The following is a 23899-nucleotide window of genomic DNA, read 5'->3' as shown; positions in this document are numbered from 1 at the left end:
CTAGGAGTGTTTATTTTATTCGTTTATTTATAAAAATAACGTGTCTGTGTGTAAAGTCTCCCAATAACCTAGCTCTAATCCCATAAATCAGTGCTTTTGTAATAGGTCTTGAACTGTTAAAACATAATTTCCCAGAATTTGAAGCAGAGGGATTTGCAAAAGAAACTGTTTCCTCTGCATCCCGCATTGTTGATTTTATCCCTGCTGTAAATTTTTCTCGTAGGGAAATCCCCTGGGAAAAGCAGCCAAGGAGGCAGCTTCATGGAAATATCATAGTGAGATGTTCAAGGCCCTTGGGGACCACCTTCCTTTGTGGATGTTGAGATGTTTCAGGACAATCTCTGCCATTCAGTACATTTTCAACAGCTACATATTTACAGATGCAGCTGGTTTAAGACATGACATTTTTATCAAGTGCTTGTTAGGTTTGCCTGCTGCTGTTTCTTCCTTTACATTGTCTCAGATTTGGGGTTTCCTCTCCAGTTGCCCTTAATACTTTGTTACTCCAGTGCCTCCCTGATGGGATTTACTGAGGTGTAATTTACAGCCAGTGAAATTCTCCCCTTTTAAGGTATGTCATTCTCTGAGTTTGACACACATGTGATCACCAGCATGTTCAAGATTTATGATATTTTTTTCATCCTAGAAAGTGTCTTCTACCCCTTTGTCGTCAATCCCCTCCCCTCCCCCAGCCTCAGGCAACCACTGGTCAGATTTTTCTTTTTCTGGTTTTACCTTTTCCAGGTTGTCATGTGAAGGGATTCATACAGTCTGTGGCCTTTTGTCTCTGGCTTCTTTCACTTAACATGCTTTATAGATTCATCCACAGAGTTGAGAGTATCCTCACTTTCATTGTTAATTGTATTCCACTGTATACAACGCTGCAGTTATCCAGAGACCAGTTGGTAGATGTCTGGGTTGTTTTCAGCTATTGGCAATGATGAATGAAGCTGCTCTAAACCTTTGCCTATAGGTCTGTGTGTGGACGGATATTTTGATAAGTCTCTTAATTATGTCCTCTGCTTTCAGTCTGCCTTCAGTGAGTGAATCCTGAATTACTCGAAATGCTTTCTGAACAAACTTTGAAAACAAAGTCACATTTTAACTGCACTGGGACGTATATTTAGAGAGATGCTTTGGCAATTCTATTTGCAGTGTGGGCCAACATACTATAATTCAAATTTACATATTTCATTTCTTGGATTTACTGAACATAGGGTGCATCTTTTGACAGGTAAAAATTCAGAGATTTTTTTCACTCCTTTGATTAATATTTTATTTATTCTATTCCCAGAACAATTTTGATTTGTTTTATAGCTTTGTATTTCTAGTTTGTTATGATATGCTTGAGTAAAGAACCTCGTCCCTCACTTGCAATCTCAAAATTGAAAATGTGCTGAAAACTTGATGTTTCAGCCCAATTTCTTGATGGTAAAACCTGACCTGAATGGACCTGGGAGCCAGAGGGAGACCATTACATTGAGTGTGACGAGTTGCAGGTGTGTGTGCTTGGGACATGGGAGGAGAGGGGGAGGCACTGCCCTTGTACCTGCTGCCACCGTTACATGATCTGGCAAGAGACGACTTCCTGACATCTGGAAAAGTATGAATTTTGCGCTACATTTGGCTCCAAGAGACTTGGAGAAAGGATTTATATTAACTTCATCTGTCCTCAACACAACTGCCCTACCTATTTGATAGAACAGCTGTGCTAGGGAGTGATTTTGAAGCTTTTTTTTTTTTTTAATGTGACTACACCAGTACACTTTATGTCATGATCTAATATACCACAAATACATACAGTTTCAAAAAACAATAGCTGCTCTTACTGCATGCGATGTACTCTTCTTTTATTCTACTATATTTGATGAAAAAGAAAATGCTGGTTGGTGCCACTGCATTTATTTGATAATAAACCAGTTAGTTGTGTCTGCAGCTGGGAGAACCCGGAGCTGCAGGGTGACTCTCAGGACGGTGGCAGCAAGCAGGGAGGGAGACTGGAAGTTTATTTCAGCCTGACTGTGAGCTGTTCCTGCACTGATGACAAATACTTACATGTCATGGCATTTGCAGAGGGCTGTGGTGACACATGAGGGCTGCTTTGCTGCAGGAACGTGTGTGCGAGTTAGACTCACATCCTCACACTTCACATGGAACCGAGGAGACCCTGAGACTGTGTGTCTTCCGTTACCTAGAGTGAATCACCCGGCTCCAGAGTGAGGGCTGCAGTTGACACAGACGATTTATTTGCTTCCCATGTTGCAGTCATTGCAAGGACAATGCAAGCCAGTCAGAGGATCACCATGTGGCGAGTCGGTCAGGGCTTGGGGGAGCAAGCATGAGACGAAGAATGTATTTCAGGAGCTAGACTGTGCACAGTCATGGGTGGTGCTGCGGAAGTGAAGGTCCTGGAGGAAAGAGGAGCTGAACCAGTCCATCTAGGGTTTGAAGTGGGACCCTGATGGGAGCTCAGAGAGAGGGCCCTGGGGCAGCCCTGTCCCCGTGTAGCTCCACTTCTGTGGGGCTGTGGCCGAGCTCCAGAAAACCAGGCGCAACCATCTCAGTAGTTCATATTCATTTAAGTAATGTTCATTTGACATTTTAATTACTTTATTGGAATTCAATTGAAGTTGACCTTCCTACCAACTCTGAACCAACGGACTCACTCCCCAAAAGGAGTGACATGAATGGGGTTGTTCCTTTCCAGCTCCTGAAGGTGATGGCAGTTATGTTTGTTCCTGAGTCTGCTTCTCAGCCATACCTGAAATTACAACACTCTTCTTTCCTGCCCCATCTCAATTTTCCTGCCTCCTTCTTTTGAATTTTCTGAGTCAAAATGAAACTTGACAGTTGGGATGACCGCAAGAAATCATTTTGTTGGTGAGAAACTGAAACTTACAAAAGCAAAGTGTTTTGCCCATGAATATCCACACCTACCTCACTGCTTCCCTGGACTTGGACGGGAGGGTGGTAATTGAATTTGACTAATGAGTCCATCAGACCAAATATAATCATGGCCATGACTACGTCAGTTGGTCATTACTTTCCCAGGCAGCTAATTGACTTTGTGTTTTCAAGATATATTCTACACGAGGAATTCTGAGCAGTATGACTCTTCTGACTTCTAAAAATAATATGAAATATTAAAGATATGCTTTTGTGCATACCAACCAGCTTTCAAGGAACTTAAGAACCTGGGCGCTACCAACACAGGTAATTGAGTCCCTGTCTCCTGCCCAGAAATAATATGTTTGTCATTTTCATTTCTTTATGGCTGAATCTCTAAGTGATCTATATTCTGTATGTTTGCTAGTTCTTTTTTTTTCCCTCAATATTATATTTGTGAGATACATCCGTATGTACTGATGTAGATGCAGGTCACACATGCATTTGCGCTGATTTATTGATCCATAGTATTTTATGGCTATGTTCTCTCCCCTCCTGATGGGTATGTGGATTTTCCCAGTTTCCAGCTTCCTCTACTCCCTTTCAAGAGGGATAATCACTCTGAACAAATAAGATCAATGTGACTGTAACCAGATTGGAAAGGATATGTCTGCCTGCTGAGGAACATGATGTTTTAAGTAGTGTAGCATGTGCTTCTCTATATGGAAAGTGTAATTGAGCTGAGCCTGGAAAGTTGCACTCTCTAGGATGACATTTTATGGGGAAATGCATACATCAATCTCGTTAATTTATTAGAGCAGGGCTTCTACACATAACCTTGTCAGCCTGATTTCAAATGCAGAATTTACTTGGAATAAAATTTACTTTGTTGTTAAATGCTTTGTAATGCACACCAACTATTTGTTTATGGAGCCTTACACAAATATTTACTCTGTACTGTCCCTGGATCATCTGATTTACTTCATTGACTTTAGCCAATATATGTGAGAAGAAAACTCTCACCTCCACCCCTTCAGCCAAGACTTCTTGCTCAGGCACAAACCCCACATGGCTTCCAGGGTGACCTGTCATGTGAGGTGACTGCATCACACCTCACAATCGCCACGGAAACACTGCCTCTGGGCCCCACTTCCCATGACCAGATCATGATTTCCTTCATGATCTCAGTTCTTTGATGACAGTGGGGCCCCCTTTGCTCCAAACCCTTTAGCCATTCTGGTTATGTGTTTGCTTTGCCAGAGTCTGAGTCCAGCAGGGTCTGGCCACAACCCCTCTTACTGATTTATCTCTGCATTAAAGACACACTTTCATAACCAACACTTGTTGCCCAGGGACAGTGCCTGGCACATGCTAGAGGCATAAGAAATATTTTTTGGAATGAATAAATAAAACATCCCACCAAATCAAGCCCCACAGTGTTCATTAGATACAATTCATATTTCTTGTTCTTGAAATATTTTCTCCAATGTATGCATTTAATAAAACTACACAATATGTACTTTTAATGTGTATTTATAATTTCCAATTTTGACAATTAAATCGTGTACAAATAATTGAGATGTTACTTATCAACCCCCTGATCTTCAACAGTTCCCCAGGCAATAGTGACGTGTCCTGCCTTTTGTACTTCATCTTCCCTGAACTAAATTATGGGGCTCTTTGTGGCAGACAGCTGATCTAATTCTTCAACAGTACTTTGCACAAACTATTGTCATAGGAAGGAAAGAGTAAAAATTTGGAGATAGCATTAATTCTGCCAGGCTGTACTCAGAGCACGCACTGTACCACACACACACAAATATAATATATACATATATAAGCATATAAATATATATACATAGTCCTCCTGGATACAGAGATTCACAAATAAGTTAGTGTCACAAAGTGTTAGGTGACGTAGGCATCTAACGGCGGCAGGGTGATGGATGGGCTTCGAGGTGGAGACGTGGAAGGCGAATCTTGACTGATGGGGACAATGTGGAAGCATGTGTGAGAAGGGCGTTGTGGTCCAAGGGAGAAGATCACGCACCAGCTCAGAGGGACAAGCACCTATCTGTCCTGTTGCATGCAGTCAGCACAGCTGGAATTTGAGGTCCGAGGGAGTCATAGCAAGAGACAAGGCAGGGGGTCCTCCTGGGCGCACTCGAGAATGTGGACCTTTCTCGTCAGCAGACCAGTGGGCACACCAAGCCTGTGCTTCTCATAGTTAAGCTCGGGTGGTAATGCCGAGGCCTGGCTGGCAGATGGGACTCCCTGAGGCAAAGTGACAAGGATGCCCTTGCAGTAATCCAGAGGCTAAAAAAGAGGAGGATGGGGAAGAGAAATGCATGGAGACAGAATTGCCAGGTTTTCAGTGAGGGGTGGCGGGGCCCAAGTGCTGGCCTGGCTGCTGGACTGATGACAGCACTGTCTTTCAAGGTGAGGAATAAGGGAGAAAGAGCAGATTTGGGAGTAAAGGTAACATTTAATTGTAAAAAGCTGTGGAATGCTGAATGGAGATGTCTAGTGGGAAAATGGGTCTCAGGGACGTGCTTGGACTGGGTGTGCAGATTTGTAAGTTGTCATGCAGACTCTGAGTGGAGCCTCAGCGGTGGGTGTGTCACTCAGGTGTGCTGTGTAGAGTTACAAAAAGTAAGTGAGGACTAGACCTTGCCGACTCATCAGTGTTTAAGCAGGAGGCAGAGGAGAGGAGGCAGGCGGGCACAGCCCAGCCCAGCACTTCCTGGGTGGAGGACAGGTCTCCCAGCAAGGTGAGTCCTTGGGGGTGTCCAGAGGCAGGTGGAGAACTAGACAGGAGAGGGAAGGAAGGCAGGGAGAGTAGACCTGGGAGCAAATTTGGCCAGTGCAGCACAGAGGTGGCGTGTGATGGGATTGGAATGGGCCATCAGGCCTTGGAGTGGGAGCAGTGATGAGGGGGGCAGGGAAGCTGCTGAACCAGGTAGAAGAGGGGTGGGGAAAGGGCCAGTGCAGTGAGTAGCAGCTCCCAGCAAGGGCCCGGCCAGCTGTGCACTTGGTCCAGCCTTCAACCTTCCCGGGGTTGGTTTCCTCTCTGCAAGATGAGGTAACAGACTAGATCGTTTCTAGTTTCTTCCAGCTCCATGACTGCAGTGACTTCCTGAGTGAGTGGGTGGACAGCTGGGAGATGGGGTGAGGGAGTGGAATGAAAGGTCACTGACTGCAGTTATTAGAGGCCTATTCAAAACCAAACGTATAAGGATTAGCTATACCTAAGTATAGCTTCCAAATTATCTATTGGTTGTGATAAAAATATAAACCAGTGAGGAGGCTTTAACTGAGCATTTGTAAAACCTGTGCCATGAGCACTAGCTTAGCAGAATTAGATAAAACTAAGGAATGGTTTGTGGTCAAATAAATTCGGGAAACAGAGGCTTAAAGAAACTCAAATGTATTGTTTTACTATAGAACGTCTCAAGTTCTTTACTGTAATCATATTCGTTGCGGTTTTCTAACACTTATTTGACCAGAGGCTGCTTTGTTTCTTTCCATTTTGTCTTGCTTTGCTTTAATTCGCAGCAGCATTTCTGGGGACTAGCGCTCTGATTAATGTAACTCAGTAGACACTGGTCTAGACAACGATGAAGGAGACTTCGGTGATAAGATGGTCCCCACAGGACGTATCAGCTGGACTCTGACCTGGTCATTGTCTATGGCCTGTGTCCTCATCTTCCGAAGGCTGGTTTTGTCCGCCAGGCGGTTCCATGAATGCACCACTTTGTTAGCTCAGGACTGAGAGCCGCATTTAATAGGTTGGCACCTCTGTGGCTGAATGATTCCATTCGGGGTCGGATCGCAGCCCAGTCCTGGATGCAGGAGCTGAATTCTGTCACAGCAGGTGGACTGATTGCTTTTGCAAACTGCGTTCATTTACTCCCTTAATGTATGTGGGCTATCAGATGTCTCTTTGGGGACCGAGAAGCACAAAGCTGGGGCTGTTGCCTCAAAGCCACTGTTTGCAAATTGGGAGCCGCTGCAGAGCACAGGTGGGAGGGGCCCAGCGTCTGCTGTGCTCCCTGGGGCTGCCATGTTCCTGGGGCTGCCGTGCCTTGGATGGAGCTCTGGGTACCTTCCTCTAAGAACTCTTTCCCCTCCAGTCTGCTTGGTTGGTGCTTTTCATAAAATGCCACTGTCAATTTGTTTTCCACAAAAGAGCTACAATAATCTATCCCCCAAAATCCACCTGGGAAGGACCCACCAGCTACCTTGACAGCCCCACACAGGAAACATCCCCTCCCACCAGCCTAGCCTTTGTTTTCTAGCCTCTCTCCTCCATCCCCTGAGTTTTCATTCTGATGATATTAATACTCCTTTGCTCTGTCTGATCACGTTAGATGTACTTTAAAAGCAGACAGCAAACCTCTACATTTTTCTTATGATGAAATCAATCATCAGCTTTCAGTATTACAGATTTGGTTTACAAGTTTGATAAGTAATTATGAAGTTGAATGAAGTTTACACATTATTATACACTTGGATGAAGTTTTCCTAATTGACTTCTCTTACTCTTAACCCAAATGAAAGGAATTTGCCATTTTTTAAAAACCTCTCACACGACCGTGTGTGTTTTATTTATGGAGGGAAGGGGATATCTCAACACTTTCATGTTTCTCTGTTCAGAAGAGCTTAGAGTTGTGTGCAAAATCGAAGCTTCTGCAAGGGATGCCCTCTTCCAGCTAGACTGGTCTGAGGAATTTTTCCAAGCAGATCCTGGACTAGAAGACTCTTTACTTAATAAAGGTTTAACTTTTATTTATATTAGAGAAACAATGGATGGAAATAGTCTAAATGTACAGCAGTATTAGACTAGTTAAGTAAATCCTATCTGACTGTGAGCATAGTGAGGCTTAAAAATCTTCAGTGAGTTGTGAAAATGTGAATTATGTATTAAATGAAGAAATCACTTTCAAAAACAATAAGTAAAGTATGAGCCTACTTTTGTTAACTCTAAGATGCATGTGTATGCACAGAAGGAAGACTGGCAAGGAAGGCCACGGGGATACACATGGGAGGACGCAGTGGTTGACAGCGTAAACTTTGCACTTACGGGGAGCTTAAGCATAATTCTGTTCTCTCTCTGACTGTCTGTGTGACTTTGGGGAAGTAAATTTACCTTTTGAAGCCTTAGTTTTTTCATATGTAAGAGGAGGATAAATAATAATGCCTAACTCTTCATGGTGATTGGTTGGACTAAATAATATGTACCAAGCTCTTAGCACAAAGCAACTGCTCAGTTAAGTGGTAGATATTATTGATAATTTTTTAAAATTTGGTGATTTTAAAATATGGTGATTTACAATGTTGTGTTAGTTTCAGGTATATAGCAAAGTAATTCAGTTATATATACATATATATGTATACATATTTCTTCTTTTTTAGATCCTTTTCCATTATAGGTTATTATAAGATACTGAGTATATTTCTCTGTGCTGTACAGTAGGTGCTTGTTGTTTATTTTATATAGAGTAGTGTGTATATGTTAATCCCAAACTCCTAATTTATCCCTCCCCCACCTTTCCCCCTTGGTAACCATAAGTTTGTCTTCAATGTCTGTGAGTCTATTTCTGTTTTGTCAATAAGTTCTTTCGTATCATGTTTTTTTAGATTCCACATATAAGCAATATCATATGAATTTTTAGTTTACTAAAATGTTAACATGGTTATTTCTAGGTGATAGAGGTCTTGCTATTTATTATGTTTTTACCGAAATATATATCCAATATAAATGACTACAGTAGGTATTTCATCACATAGTGTATATGGAAAAATATGTGTCTTTACATGGCATAATTTCCTACCTTCTGCTTCCTGTCCCTAAACAAGTTTTATCTCTGATACACATTGGGTCACTTTCATTGGAGTCCAATGAGATAAAGAAGACAAACAGCATTATCTCTTTGGGGCAAATGAAGACCATGGACATGGACGTGGGGAAGGCCTCCAGTGAAAGGCAGCTGGCAGGTCCTACTGATGCTGGAACCGCATCTTCTGAGTTCTCTGTTAATGATGTGCCTTCCTTGGAACAGGATGGAAAACAAAATCAACTCATTCAAAATAATGAAGGGCTCCTGTTCAAGGATTGCTTTAACATCTTCTCTGTTTTTCCTTCTAACTTTGATTTACTTCCAAGGCGGAATATCTCGTGGCTGCTCTTATACATCTAGTCTTTAACTGCTCCAGCTAGATTACAAACACCTATCTCTGTACTGCACATGTGGTTTATTTAGTAACAGTTTAGTTCATTAGCACCTTTTAGGAATGAGAGTTGGTTTAGTGTTCTTTGTACTATTTCTGAAACTCCCTGGAAGCTTCCTGAATCTTAGTAGATTACGTAAGACTGGGGTGGGTGAAAAGCTTTCTGGGTACCTTCTGGGCAGAAACCGAGCACTCTTTATTTTAAATTATGAAGAAGATTCAAACATACTTTAAAATGGTTTAACCATAGCAACATAAAAACAACTAAATTTCCTCCCCGTTTTCTTTTCCCTCTGTAGCTTAAAGGGAGCTGACGCTGGCAACGGGCTCCGAGTGTTTGTGCCTGACGTTGGCATGTTCATCGCCAGCCTGGCCATCTGGCTGGTCTGCAGGAACATCGTTCAGAAACCAATGACCGAAGACGCAGCGCAGTACAACCCGGAGTTTGAGAATGAAGAATCGGTAAGTCTGACTTTGTGCCTCTTCCTTCTTTGATTTCTGGGGCCTTGACCTTGGTAGGTGGTGACAGTGTAATAGTGAGACATGCACCAAGCTTCAAGCCCTCCTGCCCTGGATGGTTACTTTACACAGCCTTGTGTGGTCCTCACCTGTGGGCATTCTCATCCATGTCTTGGACACAAGGAGACAAGTTCGGGGACTGTTAGGGCTGTGCTGCAAGAGGCATCATCTCCTAAGGGCCTGGGCTTGACCCCGTGTCTCTTCCCTGTCATCTGCCCTTAACTCAGATGGGGAACTTTGCAAATTCATATCATGGCCCATTGGTCTAGATACCTCAGTTACTGCAACGTTCTTAGAGAAGTAGCACCTGGTAGTTGCAGGAGAAAAAAATTAATTCCGCCTTGAAGGAAGCTTCCATTCTGTGCATCTTGCTGTCCCAAGTCAGTGTGTTAACTCCCCTCCAGAGAAAAAATATATGCGTTTGGAAAAGTGTAAGAATGAGTAAAATGTATGTGAATTTTTAGCTATGTTTTTAGCTGGATCAAGGAACACATCAGATTTCACTCCGTGGTGAATGGGAGCATGTGAGAAAGCTGTCACTCTGTCCCTGACCCATTTGTTCTAATAACTACAGGTTGTCATATGAGTCTAGGTGACACTGACTTGAAAAGTAATTGATCTGGTAATTTAAAGATGAAATTTATAGCGAAAAAAATTTCCTTAAAAAAAGTACATTTGACACAAGACATTTACAAGTACAAAACATTTCATTTATAAGCTTTGGCAAGAAATTAGACCTATAAAACTGAAGTTACCTGAAATTACTTATATTGAGAATGGTAACCATGAAGGCATCAAAGGAAGAAGATTCTCAGTTATGGCAGATGATGTATGTGCTTCACAAATAAGCAACATTTTCCCTTGTATATTGATTAGAAACCACAAGGAAGAAAGAGTGAATATGATTCCATAAACCCCTGCAGACAAGAAATGATGTTATTGCCTAAAATCCTTATGGGTAAAAGATATATAATCACATTGGATATCCATATTCTACTACTTTTAAGACAAATGTTATAAAAGGTACATGGTGTAAAAAAAATAACTATAGTAAGGTAATAACTACCCATCTCTTGCATTTAAATTTACAAACTACACAACACTTGTTAGTGTCCTAAAAATAGAAAGTGGTGCTTTTTCTTCTGGTTGGCTTTATAATTTTAAGACAGAATTAAAAATTTTAATCTCCATTTTAACATTTGAAATTTATTTTATAATATTTACAGTTTTGAAAATCAGCTGGCTTAAATAATTACCCCAAATTTTACAGGAAGCTCTCCAGATTTAGGGTATTTCATTATTATTATTTAAAGCAAGATTGATTTTCAGGTATCCTCGTATTATAGATGGAGGGTAAAGGATATTTACTGGGAATTGAGTGGACTCTGAAGCTGCCTAAGGTGGCTGTGTGATGTTGGGAAAGTTTATTCTCTTTCTTCTGCAAAGTGGAGATTGCTGTGATGACTTAATAATAAAGAGCACCCACTCTCCTCCCTCTGCTCGAGTTTGAGAGACAGTAGAACAATCTCAAAAATTTCAAATTCAGGGTCTCTTAGAATGAGGGAAAGTTCCAGTTGGAGGGTGTGTTTGAGGCCAACCCCTTCAGTAAAAGACTCCCTTCCGTGCCATTGGTAACAGACAACCATAAATGAATTACAAAGCCTCCTATAAAAAGAACTTCTGTCTCCAAGTTCAAATGCTCTTTTGCCATAAAATTAGGAAAACCTACGCTGACCAACAGAAGATAAGGGATGTTAGGTTACAGTTAAGATCACACATCTGGTGAAGAAGAGACATGATGTCTAATTTCTAAAATCATGATTCCTTCCTGATTTCCCTCGGTTCTCCAAGACAGGCTTGTGATACCTCTCCCCCATTTGAAATTTGTTTAAATATCTGTGCCCTATGTATTATTGATGATAACAATTATTTAATGATAACAAAAAGGGGGGTAGATACTCCAAACATTATTTACGGGGGGCTTTGAAAATACTAAATATCATTACTATGAGGTTGATTTCCCTCTAGATTAAATTTGTTTGGGCCTAATTTAGATATTAAGTTCCATTCTCTTACTACATTCCAGTCCCCAGGTGGCCCAGGGGAGCGGGCTAGAGTGAATCTTCTGAGATGAGTCCAAGAGGAAATTTTTCTTGCAGGGGAACCATCTGGCTGGAGTCTGAAAAGAATAGATATACACAGCCAAAATAAGCAGGAGAATTTATTTTATTTTGAAGTCCCTAGCATACTTCCTGCCACTCGTAAATCTTGGCGTTTGTGTTCTAGATTGCTTGGTTTTTGAGGGATCCTTTGAAAGGACAGTGTTTGCTGGCATTGCTTCTTCTTTCATTTATCTCAATGGAGAAATGGCAGATTAATCTAGCCCCTGGTGCCTGGGAGAATTCCTTTTCAAATCCAGCATTGTTTCAAAGCAGCAACTAATCCTTGGAGAAGGCTCAGGGCTCTTCCCTAATCTTGGTGGACTTGATAATGAGGCTCAAGTTTGCTGTTTTAAAGGGCATCACAAATCCAAGGATTCCCCCTAAAAACCCCCAGGGGGCGTGGGTGGGAGGCTTTGCCTTGTTCTTGAATTTTACAGAGCACAGACCTCAGTCAAGAACCAACTCCCCAAATGCCACAAAAGGTTCTTTTCCAACTGATGTATCTGTGGTCTTTTTGTTGTTGTTGTTCATTTTAATTCAGAAGCAGATCGACAAATCATAACTGGGAGAAAGACTCTGATTCTCCAGTCTTTAAAAAAAATGAGTCATGTTATAAGAATTAAATTGTGTAGAAAGGTTATCTGTGCAATAAAACACCAATTACATCAGTAATTTCACCAAGCTAATAGTATCTGCGTATTTATATACTTCTAGCTTTTTCTAGCTATTTAGTGAGATTTCAGGCCTTATTTTTTGAAACAGATAATAGTTTAATAAACTATTAAACTAAACTTATTATAAATTAAATGTTTATTCAAATAAGAATTTTAGTCTCAACTTAGTCTACATCAAGAGGTGTCTTCTAAATAGTCTGACAAATCAAATATGAAGGATATAAGGAATAGTCTAGTATAAGTCATTGCCACATTCGTTAAAAATTCAGTGATGCAACATTTAGGTCCCGCTAATGTTATTTGAAAATTCCTTCTGAACCTCAATTCTGCACCCTCCTTTCTAATACCTAATGTTCATTAGTCTACTGTGGCATCTGGCTCAGAAAATGGCCAGCTGAGCTGCACATCAAGCTTCTGCTTTGAAGTTCAAGTTACTATTTTTTTTTAAGAGCAAGAAACAAAGAATGGAAGAAATCACCTGCTTTACATTTTCTAGATCCTCTTTTTCAAGCACACAGACATGGTCATCTGTCTCTGTTTGTCTTTGTTTACAGAGATTGTTATTGACTCTGTACCACCCGTTTTCTCTTATGAGAACCAGCTAAATTTAGCTCTTCTGACTGCTGTGTTCCCTCTAGAAATGAAGAATTCAGGGAGTGATGACAAAAGCCACAGTTTTGAGGGCACACAGACCCTTCCTGTTGCCTAAAAGTTCAGGATCCAAATAATGACTTGTGATGAACTAAGATGCAGAGAAAATGCACGTCTTTGTTATTAAAATGTCAAAAGGTTAAACAGTGCTGTAGCTGCCCTGGAATCCACTTCTTTCCCTTCCCATCCCACCATCCATCCATCTGTTCCTCTCTCCAATCAGAACTTTTTTACAAAGGCTGAACTCTGCTCAGAGCACTGTGCCAGGTTCAGAGTGAGTCTTTAACTAATTTTGAATTTATTTTTGCTTGTGGTGTGAGAGTAGTCCAGTTTCATTCTTTGCATGTAGCTGTCCAGTTTTCCCAACAGCACTATTGAAGAGACTGTCTTTTCTCCATTGTATATTCTTGCCTCCTTTGTCATAGAGTAATTGACCATTAATGGGTGAGTTTATTTCTGGGCTCTCTATTCTGTTCCATTGATCTATGTATATGTTTTTGTGCCAGTACCATACTGTTTTGATTTCTTTAGCTTTGTAATTTAGTTTGAAATCAGGGAGCATGATACCTCTAGCTTTGTTCTTTCTGAAAATTATTTTGGCTATTTGGGGTCTTTTGTGGGTCCATAAAAATTTTAGGATTCTTTGTTCTAATTCTGTGAAAAATGCCATTTCTCCTTGGTAGGAATTGCATTGAATCTATGTATTGCTTTGGGTAGTATGGACATTTCAACAATACTGTTTCTTCCAATCTTTGAGCACAGTATATCTTTCCATTTATTTGTGTCATCTTCAGTTTTTTTCATTAAAGCCTTATAGTTTTCAGAGTACAGGTCTTTCACCTCCTTGGTTAAATTTATTCCTGCATATTTTATTCTTTTTGATGCAATTGTAAATGGGATTGCTTTCTTAATTTCTCTTTCTGATAGTTTGTTATTAGTATATAGAAATACAACAATTTCAGTATGTTAATTTTGCATACTGAAACTTCACTGAATTTATTTAGCACTAAGAGTTTTTTGGTGAAGTCTTTAGGGTTTTCTACATATAGTATCATATCATGGGCAAAAAGTGACAGTTTTGCTTCTTTTTAATTTGGGTTCCTTTTATTTTTTTCTTGCCTAATTGCTGTGGCTAGGACTTTCAACACTGTGTGGAATAAATGTGATGAGAGTGGGCATCCTTATCCTGTTCTTGATCTTAGATGAAAAACTTTCAGCTTTTCACTGTTCAGTATAGTGTTATACTGTGGGTTGCCATGTGGCTTTTGTTATGTTGAAGTACATTCCCTCTATACCACTTTATTGAGAGTTTTCACTGTAAACAGATGCTGAATTGTGTTGAATGCTTTTTCTGTATCTATTGAGATGATCATATGATTTTTATCCATCATTGATTGATTTGTGCATGTTGAACCATCCTTGCATTTCTGGAATAAAATGTACTTGATCATGGTGTATAATCCTTTTAGTGTATTGTTGAATTTGGTTTATTAATATTTTATTGAATATTTTTGCATCTATATTCATTAGAGATATTGGCCTATAATTTTTTCTTGTGGTCTCTTTGTCTGATTTTGGTATCAGGATAATTCTGGCCTTGTAAAATGGGTTTGGAAGCATTCACTCCTCTTCAAAGTTTTCGAATAGTTTGGGAAAGATAGGTATTAATTCTTCTTTAAATGTTTGATAGATTTCCTCTGTGAAGCTCTCTGGTCCTGAACTTTTGTTTGTTGGAAGATTTTAAATTACTTATTCAGTTTCATTACTATTATTTGGTCTTTTTAGCTTGTCTATTTCTTCATGATTCAGTTTTGGAAGATTATGTATTTCTAAGAATTTATCCTTCACTTTCAGCCTGTGCATGCCTTTAGATCTGAAGTGAGTCTCTTGTGGGTTTTTTATTTTTATTTCTTTTTTTTTTTTTTAATCCATTCAGCCACCTGTGTCTTTTGATTGGAGAATGTAGACCATTTACATTTAAAGTAATTAATGATAGGTATGTTCTGCCATTTTGTTCATTGTTTTCTCATTTTTTTTTTTTTTTTTTTGGTAGACCTTCTCTGTTCCTTTCTTCTCTTTTTCTCTTTCCTTGTGGTTTTATGATTTTCTTTAATGTTATGTTTGGATTCCTTTCCCTTTATTTTTTTGCCTATCTATTAAAAGGTTTTGTTTTTGGTTTCCATGAGGCTCACATACAACCATTTATATAAAACAATCTATTTTAAGTTGATAGTCACTTAAGTTTGAGTACATTCTGAAAGCACTACATTTTTACTCCCCTCTCCACACTTTATGCTTTTTATGCTATATTTTACACCTTTTATTTTGTGTATTCCTTAACTACTTATTGTAGGTAGAGTTGATTTTACTACTTTTGCCTTTTAACGTTCATAGTAGCTTTATACTGTTTGATCCACTACCTTTACTATGTGTTTGCCTTTACCAGTGAGACTTTTCTGCTTCATATGTTTTCTTATTTCTAGTTATGGCCTTTTCTTTCCAGGTTGAAAAACACCCCTTAACATATCTTGTAAGATTGGCTTAGTGATGAACTCCTTTAGTTTTTGTTGTCTGAGAAACTCTTTATTTCTCCTTTACTTCTGAGTGATAACCTTGCTGGATAGAGTAATCTTGGTTGTGTTTTTTATTTTTAGCACTTTGAATATATCATGGTGCTCCCTTCTGGTCTGCAAATTTCTGCTGAAATATTCACTGATAGTCTTATGGGGGTTCCCTTATATGTAACTAGTTGTTTTTCTCTTATTGCTTTTAAAATTCTCTCTTTATCTTTAATTTTAACATTTTGATTATAATGTCTTAGTGTGGAGCTTGTTGTGCTCATCTTGTTTGGGACTCTGCACTTTCTAGACCTGGGTGTCTGTTTCCTTTCCCAGGTTTGGAAAGTTTTCTGCTGTTATTTCTCCAAACAAGTTCTCTGTCCCTTTCTCTCTCTTCTCTCCTTCCAGGACCCCTATAATGCAAATGTTAGTATGCTTGATGTTGTCCCAGAGGTCCCTTAAACTATCCTCTTTTACTTTTTGTTTTTCTTTTTGTTCTTCCGATTAGATGATTCCTACTACCCTGTCTTCCAGATTGCTGACCTATTCTTCTCTGTCATCAAATCTACTTTTGTTTCCTTCCAGTGTATTTTCCATTTCAGTTATTGTATTCTTCAGCACTGATTGGTTCTTTCTTTTATATATTCAAACTCTTTGTTGAAGTTCTCACTGTATTCATCCATTCTTCTCTCAAAGTCAGTGACCATCTTTATGATGATTACTTTGAATTCTTTATCAGGTAGATTACTTGTCTCTGTATCATTAAGGTCTTTTCCTGAGGTTTTGTCTTGCTTTATTTGGAACATATTTCCACATTTTGCTGACTCTCTGTTTCTATGTAGTAGGCAAAACGGCTGCCTCTCTTAGTCTTGAAGGAGTGGCCTTGTATAGGTGGTGATCCTTCTTGTTCAGCCCTGCCTGAGCTCTTGGCAGTCTCTCAAATCTTTGTGGTTCTTGATAGGGCCCTGCTGTTGAGGATGTGTCAGGACTTGTCAGTGTTCCAAGTGGAGGACTCTCATTTAACACTTAAGCTGATTGGAAGCCAGACCCACAGGCAACAGCTTCTAAAGTATGCAGATATATACAGTGCCATGGGGACCTCAATTGTAATCCCTGATATTCTCCAGATGTGGAGATCTGGAAGTGTCCTCTGGGTGACGGTTGCAAAAATCGGGACTCTTGAGTGCACGAGCTCCTTTCTAGGGAGTCTCACTGAGCTGTAATGAAGCCAAGGGGATGAGAAGATGTTGTCTCCCTGCTTACTTGCCTGGGAACCCCTCCTTAGCCTATAGGCGTGAGGGAAACCTGAAGCTCCAGGTTCCATGGATGGAAGGAAGCCTGGGGTTGTGTTTGTCTGCTGTCTGTGCAGTGCCCTGGGGGTGATGGCCTGACAAGAGCTCTCTTTCCAATTGCTCCAGTGCTATGGAGCTCAGGGTCTCCAGCCCCACTGGCTGCCAGGGCCAGGCGATTAAGTTGTGTCCCTATATGGACTGTATGCTCCTGCTGGCTTCAGCTGGAGAGTATGGGGGCTGGGCTTGCTCCCTTGATTTGGGAAGGCAGTGGGAAAATGAATTTACTGTGTGCCCACAGCTGTAGCAATGCAGAGGAGAGTGCCCTGTTTCTGTGTGTGTGTCAGCTTTAGGGCAAGAGTGGGAGGATGCTGAGACCACTCATGCCCAGCCACCCCAGTCACTGGAGCTCTCCAGCTTCAGCAGGGCAGTGGGGCAGTGCCACAATCACTCACCCCTGTGTCTGAGCTCACCTGCCTGCACCAGCAGGTTAGGTGGGGAACACAGTGGTGCCTCCATCTCCAGAGAGTGTTTCCACCATCCCCCACCCCTCCAGCTGATGCCTTTGGATTCATGAATGACTCTCCTTTACATACAGTCTCAGCATGTGTCACACTGCTGTCATTTCACTGGCTCTAGGGTGAGTGAGACCACATGCCTCCCCTACCCATCTGGGTCTGGCCCTTTCTATCTTCTGCTGGGGACCAGGTGTTCAGCTAGTTCTCAGGCTCTCTTCGGGGGAGTCAATCCATATGTAGCTGCATGTTTGTTGTATGGGAGGAGGTTAGTTCAGGCCCTTCCTTTGCCACCACTTTGAATTGCCCTTGATCTGGGAATTTGTAAATGTCCAGGTGCAGGGCCCATCCAGTCAGGACCTATTCAGTCAGAACCTCTGGGATGCAGGGGAATATGTGGTGGTACCAGGACTGGTTTTATTAAAGTTCCTCAGGCCTGCAGTCCTGGCTAACCCAGAGGGTCACTGCCTGCTAGTTCCAGCCTGTGTTTGCCTGACCTTTATTAAACTTTTATTAGTCTATAGGAGGTGGTTGAAAGCATACATCTCTATACTCTTTTTTTTTTTTAAATAAATTTATTTATTAAAAAAAAAAAGAATCACACTGTGGGCAGTGAAACCATGTATGTGCTGTCTGAAATGAGATAAGATTAGGACCTGGAGACAATTCAGGCATCTAACAGTAAAATAGGACAGTGGGTGCAAAAAGAGAGACGTACAGGGCACTTTTGTCCAAAGACCTAAGTCTGACTCCGCCCATGCTGGCTTCTTTCTGAGTCCCCCAAATGTACGTATTTACTCCCCAGTCTAAGCTGCGCCTCTTCCTGATTTCTTTTTTTTTTTTTTTGGGGGGGGGTACACCAAGTTCAATCATCTGTTTTTATACACATATCCCCGTATTCCCTCCCTTCCTTGACTCCCCCCGCCTCGAATCCCCCCCCACCCTCCCCACCCCAGTCCTCTAAGGCATCTTCCATCCTCGAGTTGGACTCCCTTTGTTATACAACAACATCCCACTGACTATCTATTTTACAGTTGGTAGTATATATATGTCTGTGCTACTCTCTCGCTTCGTCTCAGTTTCCCCTTCACCCCCCGCCCCCTCCCATACCTCGAGTTCTCCAGTCCATTCTCTGTATCTGCATCCTTGTTCTTGTCACTGAGTTCATCAGTACCATTTTTAGATTCTGTATATGTGAGTTAGCATACAATATTTGGCCTTCTCTTTCTGACTTACTTCACTCTGTATGACAGATTGTAGTTCTATCCACCTCATTACATATAGCTCCATCTCATCCCTTTTTATAGCTGAGTAATATTCCATTGTGTATATATGCCACATCTTCTTTATCCATTCATTTGTTGATGGGCATTTAGGTTGCTTCCATGTCCTGTCTATTGTAAATAGTGCTGCAATAAACATTATGGTACAAGTTTCTTTTGGGATTATGGTTTTCTTTGGGTATATGCCCAGGAGTGGGATTACTGGATCATATGGTAGTTCTATTTGTAGTTTTTTAAGGAACCTCCAAATTGTTTTCCATAGTGGCTGTACCAACTTACAGTCCCACCAACAGTGCAGGAGAGTTCCCTTTTCTCCACACCCTCTCCAACATTTGTTGTTTCCAGATTTTGTGATGATGGCCATTCTGATCGGTGTGAGGTGATACCTCATTGTGGCTTTGACTTGCATTTCTCTAATGATTAGTGATGTTGAGCATCTTTTCATGTGTTTGTTGGCCATGTGTATGTCTTCTTTGGAGAAATGTCTATTTAGGTCTTCTGCCCATTTGTGGATTGGGTTATTTGCTTTTTTGGTATTAAGCTTCATGAGCTGCTTGTATATTTTGGAGGTTAATCCTTTGTCCGTTGTTTCATAGGCAATTATTTTTTCCCATTCTGAGGGTTGCCTTTTAGTCTTGTTTATGGTTTCTTTTGCTGTCTATACTCTTTTTTGCAAATGGAACAGGAAACGATTTAACTGCTCTCACATTTTTGGAAAAATAATCTACCTAAAACAAGTGTAGTAACAGAATAAAATATTGGCTTTGTCTGCATGACGCAATCATGTTAGTCTTACATAACACACGTCATCCCCACACCAGCACAGCTCCTGTACTCTCTCTGATAATTTGAGTCTGTGCGGACGCTGTGGATGAGACTTGTTCATCTTGTGTGATGACTCACATCACTTGCCTCTTCCTTCCTTGGGTTCTTCTGTTGAGATTAACTCACTCTATGAAGATAAATTGTTAACTTTCAATAATAAACAATGAATAAACAACTCTGACATCTTAGGAAAATGTTCCCTTTGCCTCCTGGATCTTTTGGCTCATAATCTGTGACTCTGATACCCTCCCACTGAAAGGCTTGTAATAGCTTGGTTTTAACCACAAAGAAGAGGAAAATGGATTCCACGGCATGAGAATCTCTGGTCTAACATCTAAAGGCTGGCTGAAATCTGAAGGAGGTTCCACAGATAAATTACTTCAGTATATTTTCCAATTAAGGGAGTCTGCCTACCATATGACTCAAACACAGTATTTTCACATAGACTGAGTTGGTCCATGGTTGCAGAGGTCAGAAAGGGCATGGATTCTAGTCTGATTGCTTCCAAATCACCTTGTGCAGCCCTTTAATTAGACAGATTCCTGGGATTCACCCCCAGAATTTCTGATGTAGGAAGTTTGAGGTGGAGCTTGGTAATCTGTCCTTGTAAAGATTCCCAGGTGATCCTTGGGATTTAGTCCAACCCAGGTTGAATTGTTTAGCACTTGGGGGTAAGGAAACATGGATGTGTGGGTTCTACTGAAAGTAATTTATAGTGTCTCCCTGGGCCAGAATTGAGTGGGAGTAACAGCTAATTCTGTAACTGCTGGTGACGGGGCTGCAGGGCAGGATGCAGTGGTGGGATAGGATGTGGAGGCCCTGGTCCAGGCTTGGGGAACCATGACCTTACACATGGTTGACTCTGTAGCACTTGGAGCATCCTCACATAAAATGAGATGCTACCTTAGTACATTTGACATGTTTCAAAGTCAGGGTATTTTAAAGAAGGTGTGTTAAAGCACTTACATTTCTTCAGATAAGCTGTAGACTTTGACCTGGGCAATCCTGATATGTAATATTTTATTTGGCTTTTTAGACAAAGGGCCTATTTGTCTTTCATTTCTAAGAGAGCTCAGGAACCAGGGGGATACATCTTTACTTACAACGACTGCTTCTTAGCCCCAAGCCCAGAACTAAGTTGGGTTCCAATGCAGGGACAGATTACAACCCCAGCAGCCCAGCCTGCTTGTTGGTAAACATGCTAGAGTGAGCTGAGGCGCTTCCAGGGCCTCAGGGTTGATGCTGAACCAGATGGACTGTTTCAAGGAGAGAACCAACCTGTTTCCAAGCCAGCTTGACATGACTAATGGCAGCTCTGGCCCCAGCCTGGATGGTAGGGGCTCACTTTCAGCTCCCTCTGAGCTTGGCAGGTTTAGAAAGTGTTTTCAACTTAAAGCCCCAGGGATTCTGGTACAAAAATGCTGGAAAACCTCAAGTACACTGGTATGTTTATAAAAATCACAGGGGCCCAGTCCCGCCCAAGAGAGGTCAGGGAAATGCATTTGTCTAACCTCATGAAGGCTCTTGACCAGAGATTTCTATTTGATTTAATCTACTTCCGTAGCAATTTCATAATTGAGCAGTAAGTCATTTATTATGAAAGTTAGGAGTGTGTTTCCGACTGGGACCCAGGCACCTCTAGCTGTGTTCTCTCTCTCTGTCTCCTTGTTCAAATATAGGGACTGAAGGTTTTGGACAAACTTCCTTCCTCAAAGAGGGATTTTTAATGTGTCACTCACCTGTTGTGCAGAGGGTATTAAGCAACAGATGCTCCATATGGATGGTGATGTGGGCACCATAGCAACAGCTTCACTGGATTGGTCCCCATAGCAACTCAACTTTGGGAGATGGAGAAGCTGAAGGAAAGTTGGCCTGGGAGCTTGGGCTTTGGACATTGGGTAGGGGCTCCCACGGGGTGGGCACATCGCATCCCAAGGCAAAGAACCTGTGGATTCTTGGATCTCTACATAGTTCCCTGCATGTGATGTTTCTGGGCCAAGAGGTGAGGATAAGGTTGGAGAGACAGACTGGTCCCAGGTGTGGCATGTCCGACAGATGGGAAACTCTGTGTTCTCTCCAGGTCACCTCATCAGACCCCTGACTTTGGCAGTGAATCTCAGGTAGACCTCTGCATTTCCCACCTCTGTTCACACTCCAGATTCCTACACTAGCTGCCCTGTGACACCTCCATGTCCGAACTAGATTCCCCAACCTGCTCCACTTCTGTTTGTCCTGATCTCATCAGCAAAGACAACAGCACAGGAACTACCTCTGATTCTCCTCCATCCCTCCTCCCTCCACATGAAATTTACCAACCAATTCTGCTGACTTGACCTCCAAGACATTTGTCCAAGACACGAACCCTGTTGAGCTCCATTCCCTAACCCCTCCTCCACCAGAACAGACTCCTGGCTGTGGGGTCCCCCTGCCCTCTCCCTGCAGCCACTGGAGTCACCCCGCAAAACAGGTCCCATTGACCCCCTCATTGGGTGTTGGGTGGAGTGGTTGGTGAAAAAGTCCTGTCAGAGCAGGTTCAAGTGTTGGGGAAGTGCAGCCTTGCGTCCAGCCACCTCTCGGAGAGTTTCACTTTGAAACTCCCAAATGTGGGCGATGCAGGGCAGGGGAGGATGACCCATCCTCCCGGTGCCCCCGTGCCTGCAGCTCACTCACTGCCCTGGGGTGGGAGGGGCGAGCACCTGTGCAGAGGTGGGCTACAGGTGTGGGGCTGATGCACTGGCTGGGGCTTGGCCCTCTTGGCTGCATAGGTAGGATGCAGGGGTGTCTGCTGACAATGAGGAAGAGGAGGAGGTGGAGGAGGAAGTGGGTCTGGGGACGCGCCATAGAGGCTCAACCAGCCCTTCCGCCAACTGGATGGCTCTGGCCTAGAATGGCCTAGAATTTTCGCATGGCTGGTGACTCTGTGACTTTCAGATTTCAGCTTAAATGTCACCTCTTCAGAGAGGCTCTCCCTGACCTCAGAATCTAAAATAGCCACCATGACACTTCCAATCACATCACCCTATTTTAATTCTCGGAATAGCATTTATTGCTGTGAGATATTCAGTTGTTAATGTTTTTGCTTGTTTACATGTGTGCTGCTGTATCTCTTACTAGCAACACTGGTATATACTGAGCTTTGAACAGATAGAAAAATCTTAATGCATAAGCCTGAAACATTCTTTTTCCTTCCAGAAAAAGTACAAATGTGCTGTGATGGAGTATACAGTAGAATGCAAAACCCAATTTGGGTTTATGAACTTGAATAGCCTGGGATTAAATCCGTGTGTGTGTGTGTGTATTGTGTGTGTGTTTCTGTGTATGTGTTTCTGTGTATGTGTGTGTATTGTGTATGTGTCTATGTGTGTGTATTGTGTGTGTGTACAAATGTGTGTGTGTGTTGTGTGTGTATGTGTGTTGTGTGTGTATTGTATATGTGTGTCTCTGTGTGTGTGTGTATATGTATTTTGTGTATGTGTGTTGTGTATGTGTGTGTATGAGTACATGTGTGTGTGTACAAATGTGGGGTGTGTGTGTGTGTGTAGGGGTGGGGGCACATCCTGTAGCATGGGCTTCATTCATCAATAGCCAACCTAAGTCCCGAGCCTGTACCCACCTGGGCAAACAGTAGGCCTGAGTCCTCAGGCCACTCAGCACTTACTGAGCTGTGTACCCTCCTGTTGTGTCCAGCTTCCTCCAGTGAGCTGGGGCCCAGATGGAGTTTCAGACACCAGCAGTGAATATTACGTAGTCTCTGAATTAAGTGTATTGAGAAAGTATGTGTGTGTGTGTGTGTATGAAAAAAACAAAAACACTAATTTGAAAAGATACATGCACCCCAATGTTCATAGCAGCATTATTTACAATAGTCAAGGTATGGAAGCAACTTAAAATGCCCATTGACAGATGAATGGATAAAGAAAATGTGTTATTGTATATACAATGGAATATTACTCAGCCATCAAAAAAATGAGATAATGCCATTTGTAGCACCATGGATGGACTTGAAGGGCATTATGCTGAGTGAAATCAGTCAGACAGAGAAAAGATAAGTACTGTGTGATCTCATTTATACGTGGAATCTAAAAGTATGACGAAGTAGTGAATAAAACGAAAAAGAAGCAGACACACACATATAGAGAACAAACTAGTGGTTACCAGTGGGGAGAGGGGAGAGGGGAGGGGCACTACAGGGGTGGGGGGAAAAGGTTTATTATGGAATTATATGAAATCATGTGTGTGAAACTTTTGAAAATTGTAAAGCACATAGAATTTAAAGAATCTTTCACTCAATAAATTTTTTTTTTTA

General features: G+C 41.6%; 1 protein-coding gene across 2 annotated transcripts in view; it reads left to right on the top strand.

The window, feature by feature from the left end:
- Positions 1-23899, top strand: part of PIEZO2 (piezo type mechanosensitive ion channel component 2) — a 338838-nt gene that overhangs the window by 176248 nt on the left and 138691 nt on the right. For both annotated transcript variants that reach the window (XM_057700316.1, XM_057700315.1), the window contains exon 5: positions 9417-9579. In XM_057700316.1, coding sequence (XP_057556299.1) covers positions 9417-9579 — 163 coding nt within the window. The remainder of the gene's footprint in view (positions 1-9416; positions 9580-23899) is intronic.

The sequence above is a fragment of the Hippopotamus amphibius genome, chromosome 11 (genome assembly GCF_030028045.1).
Source record: "Hippopotamus amphibius kiboko isolate mHipAmp2 chromosome 11, mHipAmp2.hap2, whole genome shotgun sequence".
Classification (NCBI taxonomy): domain Eukaryota; kingdom Metazoa; phylum Chordata; class Mammalia; order Artiodactyla; family Hippopotamidae; genus Hippopotamus; species Hippopotamus amphibius.
Note: the sequence above shows the minus strand (reverse complement) of the source record. Positions and strands in the feature narration are given on the sequence as shown.